The sequence below is a fragment of the Phalaenopsis equestris genome, unplaced genomic scaffold, assembly GCF_001263595.1.
Source record: "Phalaenopsis equestris unplaced genomic scaffold, ASM126359v1 Scaffold000018, whole genome shotgun sequence".
Classification (NCBI taxonomy): Eukaryota; Viridiplantae; Streptophyta; class Magnoliopsida; order Asparagales; family Orchidaceae; genus Phalaenopsis; species Phalaenopsis equestris.
The window spans coordinates 252,611-261,729 of NW_018164460.1; the positions used below are offsets into that span (position 1 = coordinate 252,611).

Genomic DNA, 9,119 nt, shown 5'->3' on the forward strand with positions numbered 1-9,119 from the left:
AGGGAAAGATGTACTAGATACTTAATTCAGAAGTATGTAGCTTATGGGAAGCTATCCTCAGTCTATAGAGCTTTTGTATCTAACTTTATTAGTGTGCAGTTTTCTAAATTTATTCATAAAGTTGTTGAAAATTCATTATAGTGGAAATCAGTTGAATAGGAGATTCGAGCACTAAAACATAAGAATCGTAAATTCTTATTAAACTTTCGTAGGATAGGAAGTCAGTTGGTTGTAAATGGGTGTTCAGCATCAAATGCAAAACGTTTGCTGGTATTGAAAAACCTTCACACCAATTGTCAAATCGACCACTATTAGAGTTCTCATTTCAGTAGCAGTTAATAAGGAGTGGAGATTGCATCAACTTAGCATAAAAAATATTTTTTCTGAAAGGGGATCTAGAAGAAGACTTGTACATGGAGATATCAACTTGAAATTAATTCCAATAAACATCTAGTATGCAAACTCGAGAAGTCCCTCTACGGGCTTAAGCAATCGCCAAGGGCATGGTTTGAAAGGTTTGCTAAAATTATGAGATCTAATGGATATTCTCAAGGTCAAGCTGATCATATACTGTTCATCAAAAACACTTAGGGACGTAAGAATGTTGCACTAATAGTTTATATGAATGATATAATTCTTACTGGTGATGATGAAAGAGAAATTCTCAATAAAAAAAAAAGTGTTTGTCACTAAGTTTGAAATTAAGGACCTAAAAACCATGAGGTACTTTTTAGGTATGAAAGTAGCAAGGTTCAAGAAATAAGTTATATCACAGAAGAAATACATCCTATATTCACTAAAAGAAACAAAGATGATTGGATGCAAACCCGATGATACTCCAATAAATCCCAACAAGAAGTCTAATAGGGAGAAGAAAATATATCTCTGGATAAGGGAGCATATTAAAGATTGATAGAAAACTAACTAATTTGTCACACATTAGGATAGATATTGCATACTCTGTCAGCATTATGATCCTACACATGAATAATCCAAACGAAGAACATTTGGAGATGGTGGACAGGATTCTGAGGTTTCTCAAGAAGACTTTTCGTTATAGATTCATTTTTGAAAAAAATTAGAAACAAAAAGGTAGAAGTTTACTTTGATGCTAGTTGGGCGGGGGAACACTGACAGAAGGTCCACTACAGGTTATTGCTCTTCTGTATGGGAAAATCTTGTTACATGGAGAAGTAAGAAGCAAGTTTTTGTTTCTATGCACTGAATCGATGATCTTGTTTCCACAAGACACCATGTTCTTGCAGGTTCTGCCAATTTTGTGATCTCGATTGCAAGATCTATGTGATTTCAAGATTCCACAAGCAGAATCGAACTCGCGTGATTCCACTAGTTGCAAAATCGTTAGTCTTCCTAAATCCATCCACCTCAGTACTCCCAAATCCATCATCGCCTAGATTTTTGTTGTTTCTAGTTTATTTCTTATTTCTTTTATTCTAATTAGAGTGCATTTCTAGTAGAAACTATTTATATGTTTATATTTTGCAGGTTTAGCAGATTTTATTTATTGTTGTTGTTTTCCATACGTCATTCTCTGTGTTATGCTTTTTGAAGTGTTGTATTCTTCCATTTGCAAGTGGTGTATATATATCTTGCTTAGGAGCAGGTGGTTTATCCTCCTTGTCATCTGTTTATCATCATTTTGGAGTTCATTTTGTTGTTTTCTGCCAGGACAACCGCCAAACAATGCCTATCCCATTCTAAATGTCATTGATCTTACTTATTATCATTTCTTTGTTATTACACAACCACCTCCCTTCTAAATCCACTTCCCTAACACCTTCTAGAAGCTCTAGAACAATATTATTTAGTATTAGAGCTTGACAAACCTTAAATTTTAAAGATTTGTCCTTCCCACACCTATAGTAATTTTGATAGCTACTTCACTGTCACAAAACATATGTATAGGCCTATTTGAGCTACACCCTAGTTCTTTTAACAATTTTTTAATACAAATCTCTTCATAGATTCCCAAGGTGAGTGTCCTATACTGTGATTCTGCATTGCAGCACTCTCCCGCATCAAGGCGTATTATCATCAAATCACAAATGAGTCCTGCATTAGTCACTTAGGCTCAACACGCGGTGCATGAGAGGAGAATAAGACATTATTGCAGAGTAATATTTTTGCGACATGTTTGTGGTTTCATCTTTATCAGTTGTTCTGTTAGAAACTAGGAATGGGCTAATAATTACTTTTGTTTTGTATAACATGATTACTCTTATCTCCTCTTCCGTAGACATAGGTTTTTTGAAACGGAACCACACAAATCTTGAACTTTATAGTTATTTTCTCTCTTTTGTAATTGTTTGTGACACATTGTTCTCGATTATGGTAATAATTTCACATCATTTTTTTATTTTTGGAGCTCTCGTTACAACACATGGAAGTATTGTTTATTACATAAAGTTGCAAGTTGATTTGGCTCACGGGTTTGGCAATTTTAGTAAGCAACATGGTTGAATGTTAGCTATTCGATAATTCAACTTAGAAGAGACAGAATACAAAATATATAAATTAAATAACAAAGATTTACATACATTATTTACATATCTAACACCTAAACTTCAATTTTTACAAACATAACACCTTATCTATTAATGGAAAGGTGTGCTTCACATTTTAAAAGTTAAAATGGTGGTATTTTGAAAATTAAAACGTAAAATGGTTGCATCTTTTTGTGATATGAAAGATTTGGTTGGTATAAATGTAAATAACAAAGTTTAGGTGTTAAATATGTAAATGCATAGGAATTGGGTGGTATGTATGTAAATGCCCCATTAAATAATCATCAGAAGTACAGAGTTGATGTGACAATTGGACTGAAAGCTTTGTATACCTATGCTGCTGAATGCAGCATAGCAATCATATATCTCGGACAGTTTGCTCATTTACCTGCACCTTGTTCTCTTCTGACAATATATTTCATTGGCAGTCGCTTCGTGCGAAATCCGAGCAGTCTTTTGCCAGTGGTCAAGTTGAAAATATGGATTCTTCTGCGGCAATGAAACAAGCTATTTCTTTTACCCTGACTGCAAAAGTAGGATGGATCTCCCTTGTTGTTTCTTCTCTGTGCTAAGTCTTTGTTTTAAAGTCATGCAAACATACAATAAAATCCTCCCTCTGCTATTTCAGGGTGCGTTCGTAAGGGAAATTCTTCTCGAGGAATTTGCCAAGGTGATCCTTAGTTGTTTTGTAGTATAATTTTCTGAGTTCAGTTGCATTCTGAAAAATTGTTACACCTTTGTATTAACAATGAAACTGTTGCATTTTCTTATGTTAAATTGCATTTATTTTCCCAGGTGACATTTGATGTTTATTGTAAGCTCATGTTTTCGAGTATTTTCTGCTTTGGTTCCAACTTTATGATTTCCCCTCCAAAAGGTCCCAACTGTTATCAGTTCCAATAAGAAGGGCTTAAATGGAAAAATCACTGATGGAAATAATCAACAAAACATATTCTTTGACTAATGTATACCAATTTTCCTAATTCTGAATGTTGTGATTAATGAAATCAGCACTAAGGACTTCAGTCTGTGGTCTTTTCATTGATCTCTTACCGTGTGATACCTGAGTTAACCCAAGCCACAACGAAAAAACAAATATTACTGTTGAAAGTAAATAAGCAGTTACAAGATCACAAAGAAAAAGAAATACAATAATAAACACATAACACAAATAAACTCAATTAAAACATTTTTCAAGAGTAGTGAGCGGTGAAAGTGGTTGTGAGTTAGCATTGGGTGCGACTGGGAGGGACAGGAAGAGTTGGTCGGCTGTAAGGGAAAGGTTGGGGGCTGTGGACTGCGGTGTGGAGGTTGTACGGGGCTGGGGCGGTGATTAGGTGGCAGGGAACTGGTTTGGCAAGGCTGGAACAGCAGCTAGGATGCAGGAAAGAGATTCAGTGAGGATGGGACAACAGAGAGGTGGCAGGAGAGGGGTTGGTTGGGTGTTGGATAGCGACGGTGAGAGATGGCAGCAAGGTGGGAGGGAGCTAGGTGATAGGTGGTTGCAAGAAAACAATGAGGGAGGTGTTTGCAAAGTGGCTGCAGCAAATACGGTGATGGCGACGGCGAAGGGAAGGGTGTTGGGCTGCGGGACAGCGAAGGAAGGGCTGTCCGAGGGTTGTGGCAGTAAGGGGGATGGTTGGAAAGAGGTTGCAGAAGAGTTGAATGGGATAAATATCTCCGCGGGATCGTGCTACTATCGGAGCATCATTCAAACCCTTGGAGAAGATTACCACCTCAGACAAGTTACGGCCGGAACATCTTCTCGCCTTCAAATACTGCCCTAGAGGGGAACATCATATGACGACAGCTGTCTTGACAGCAATTTGAGCTAAAAATTGACTTAAAACGCAGAAAATAACATATAAATAGTCTTAGGGTAAAGATGAGTGGTCTCCGCTCCAAATAGGAGGGAATCGGGTGCTAAGGAGGTATGCCCGATCACAATTCTACCTGAACCGAACCGGATGTGTGCGGCATTTGTTGCACCCGTGTTGGACTGGCACCCCCATGCCATTGCCAGTGCTCCCCCGTGTCATCTTGTCTCTTTGAAATACTAAGTATCTTTTAAGGTTGCAATGATGAATATATTTGGACTGCTTTCTTACTACTACAAGAACAGTTCTGCGATCATGCGTAGTTTGGCATGGGAAGAGTAGCATATTTCTGTCGTCGTTGTTGTTATTGTTAGTTTTTAGCAGTATTTTCAGTTCTTTAGGTTTTGAAAATTACTGCTGGTAATTTGTTATATTGAAAATGCAGGGATTAGATGCACTAGGCTTGGCGACTTTGGAATATGTTTCATCATCCTCTGCATCAATAATACCGTTTACAGTTCAAATATCCTCAGTCTCAATGGCTGCTGAAGATCGTACAAACTTGAGGACTTTAAGTCGTCTTTTCTTACTTCTATCCAGGCTTCAGAAACAAGATTATGCTGACGCAGTAAGCAAAATTTGTTTTTGGTTTGTTTTGAATGATCATTGCCGATTTCTTGAGAAATTGCATCAGATTTGTAGAATAAAAACTGCTTACAGGTTTTTTTTTTTCAAACAAATGTCTAGAAAATTTGCTAATAATTAACAGTAAACTCCTGAAGCCCCTAAGATTTGGCAAATCGTTGAATAGCTTATCTTATTAATTATACTTGCTTGAGGATAGCAGATGGGAATTTTTTCATTTTAATGCATTGTGAATAATATGCATTGTTTTAGATGGCAAATGAGTGGAACTACAACACACTCCACAATGGTAATCAATTCAAGTTAAGTGTGAGGCATGACATAGACGATCAATTCAGTTAGATACATTTCTCACTGACATTCATCCCGATTTTACAATCAAGAACGAGCAAGTAGCAAATTATTCTAAATTGTGACAACATATAACTACACTATTATTTTTTGGTCAATAAATTTATCATAATCAATGATAAGGAAGCGTGCATAATTTAAATCAACAAGACGTACTACGGAGCTTCCAAGAAATTTTATGAAAAATTTATATGTATTAGGATTAGTCTTTAATTCATATAATACAACAACAACAACAACAAATCTGTATTCCAGTAAGTGAGGTTGGCTACATGAATCCTTTTTCTCCATTGTTTCTTATTGAATGTCATATTTTCATTTAGTTCTAATAGATTAAGATCATTTTTTATACAACCAGCCCAAATCTTTTTAGGTCCACCTCTACCTTTCTTATCATAAGTTAAATCTAAAACATCTACTCCCCTAACAGAATCATTAGATGGTTGATGTTTTATGTGACCAAACCATCTAAGAGACTCTCAATCTTGTTTTCCATTAGAGCTACACCAACCCTACCAATGATATATTCGTTTTGCATCTTGTCTGTAAGTGTAAAGCTGCCCATCCACCTAAGCATTCTCATATGAGCAACATTTAACATAGTTTTATTCTTCTCTTTTATAGGAGAACATTCTGCACCATAAAACTTTGCAATAGTTTTATAGGAGAACATTCTCACGACCATCTTAAAAATTTTTCTTTAAATCTAAGCAATAGTTTTCTATCACACAATAAACCCGATGCATTCCTCCATTTCTACCATCCAACCTGAATTCTACTAATAACATCCACATCTTTATCACCATCACTTTGAACAATAGACCCGAGATTTCTAAAATGTTCACTCCTTTTAATGACTTTATTACCCATTGCTACAACCCTGCCCGTAGATCTATTACTACTAAAATTATATTTAATGTATTCAGTTTTAGTATACTCAAATGAAAGTCTTTTGCCTTTAAAGTAGACCTCCATAATTCAATTTTTTTCTGATTTTTCCTCTAGTCTTATCCACAAGAGAATATCAACAACGAAAAGCATAAACCAAGGTACATCCTCCTGTAAATGTCCTATAAGAACATCCATAACTAAAACAACAAGATATGGGCTTAAATATGATCTCTGATGAATTCAACCGAAATAGAAAAATATTCGTTCAATGCTCCTATTCGGACACGAGTAATAACTCTAGTATACATATCTTTAATGACTTGAATATAAGCTATATCAATACATTTCTTTTTTAGCACTCTCCAAATTACTTGTATTACTACATTCTCATAAGCCTTTTATAAATTAACAAAAATCATGTGTAGATCCTCTTGACTGTCTCTGTACTTCTCCATCAAACATCTCAATAAATGTATATTTTCCATAGTAGACTTGCCTGACATAAATTTAAACTGATTTTGAGAAATCTTTGTAACTTGTTTTAACCTATGTTCAATTACTCTCTCATAATTTTAATGTATGACACATTAACTTAGTTCCTCTATAATTTGCACACTCTTGTGCGTCTCTTTTATTCTAAAAAATAGATGGCAAAGTACTCTCTCTGTTCCTCAAGCATCATTTTAGTTTTTAAACTAATATTCAAAAGTTTAGTACACAAATAAATCCCTAAATCCTCTAAACGTTTTTACCCTTCTAATGGGATACCATGAGGTTCTATTGGTTTTCCACACTCTATTTTCCTTAAAGTCTCCCCAACTTCTGTTTTACTAATACGACAATAAAAATAAAAGAATTTATTATTATTAATTATTTTAAGATCACTAAAGTTGATCGTATTTTCAAAATCTTCATTAAATATCTTATCAAAATATCTCACTCACTTATCTTGAATATTTTTATTTAAGAAAATAAATTTTTTATTTTCATTTTTAATACATTTTATTTGAACTAATTTTTTCACTTTCTTGCCTATTTATTTGGCAAATTTATACATATATCTTTCACCCTCTTTAATATCTAATTTTTAATAAAGGTCACTAAAAATGGAATTTTTAGAATCACATACTACTTTCTTAGGCTTCTTACGAGCCCTCTTATATTTGTTTCAATTTTTTAAGTTCTTACTTTTAAACCAATTTTTATAACAAAACTTCATATATTTTATCTTTCTTTTTATATTATTATTCCACCACCAATTATTTTTATTTATAAAAGTTTTTTTAAATTTTTTTATTCTCCAAATACATCTTTTGCAACTACTTAATAGTCGTTATATTATCCCACATGGAATTAACTTCTTCATGAATATCTTAAATCTTAATATTAAAATAGGTTTCTTTATTTTTTTAAATGTCCCCATATAATTTTATAATAATATTTTATTATATTTTTCATCTTACTTGATCTCAAAAGTAAAAACTGATAATTGATATTGAATACTTAAAATTTTTCTTGGAATGACTCTACAATCTTTACAATTTTGACGATTTATTTATTCAATATGACCTAGCTTTATCATTTTGATGCAATAAGTAACAGAGGAATGATTCTGAACACTTCACAAATATTCGTGTCAAAATTTTCTTTTAGTTTTGTATCTCGAGTGAAGGAATTTGCTGGTTCAAAGGGAATTGTTTATTACCGCACTGAAGCTTTAGAATATAGTTATAGACGCAGTGTCCTGTCCTTGTTGCTATCTGCTTGATATTCACATGATGTTTTGTGCTCATCTGAATAAGATACTAGTTAGTTTGGTAGAGTGACCCATCCAAATTGATGTTACATGGAAATCATTTATTTAGGTGCTGCTTGGGATTACTTTTAACAATCACTCACCCTTTTTTTTTGAAGCAGTTATTTTATGCTTTTTTAAAGCTTATGAGCTTTCTTTTCATGTAAGCTTTGTGATTTTAACATGTGAATGCTTATTTCAGGAATCAAGAGATACTAATGTTGAAAATGATACAAAAATGGACAGGGAAGAGCTCTCCATGGTTCTTTATCAAATGACATCTGTGCAAGGCTTCTTGCCTATTTTTTCAATCATCCCAGAGGTAATGGGAAAAAATGCGTTTTAATTCATTTAATGAGATACCTTCCATATTATTTAAAGGCATTTACATACATACTACCCAGTTCTTATTTTCTTACATATCTAACACCTAAACTTCACTTTTTACATTTATACCACCCGAATCTTTCAAATCACAACAAAAATACCACTATTTTAAATTATAAAATGTGAAATGCACCTTTTTATGCATAGGTAAGTTGGTCATGTATATAAAAATTGAAGTTTGGGTGTTAGATGTAAATACATATGAATTGAGCATATGTATGTAAATCTTCCTAATGTTTAAAACTGCATGCCAGTCCCTCTATTTTAGGCATTTGCATCTATATGCAAAGGCACTATCACTAGCATGTCCTTTTATTTTTGGAAAATTTACATGCATACAAGTCAATTCTTTCATCATTATATATCAAACACCTAAACTTCAATTTTTGCATACATACCACCTTACCTACGCATGACAAGTTGTATTCCACTTTTTAAGAGTTAAAATGGTGGTATTTTTTATGTGTTATGAAAGACATGGGCGATATAAATATAAAAAAAAAAAAAATTCAGGTGCTAGATATATAAACACACAGAAATTGGGTGGTATGTATGTAAATGCCTCTTATTTTTATTATGTTTAAACTCACACATAGACTCAAATATGTTAGGCCTTGAACACGTAAGAATATTACATCAGTATTACGCACGTAGAGTTAACGTGCGTAGTCAGTGAAATCACGTCACGACACCCCGCGCCACAGCGGG

At 33.8% G+C, this 9,119-nt stretch overlaps 1 protein-coding gene across 1 annotated transcript in view; it reads left to right on the plus strand.

The window, feature by feature from the left end:
• Window positions 1–9,119, plus strand: part of LOC110018372 (uncharacterized aarF domain-containing protein kinase At1g71810, chloroplastic) — a gene marked incomplete at its 5' end in the record, with an annotated part of 53,447 nt that overhangs the window by 43,210 nt on the left and 1,118 nt on the right. Inside the window, 4 exon segments of the mRNA XM_020715664.1 lie at window positions 2,954–3,058; window positions 3,154–3,195; window positions 4,788–4,970; window positions 8,227–8,346. Of these exon segments, the coding sequence (XP_020571323.1) occupies window positions 2,954–3,058; window positions 3,154–3,195; window positions 4,788–4,970; window positions 8,227–8,346 (450 nt within the window).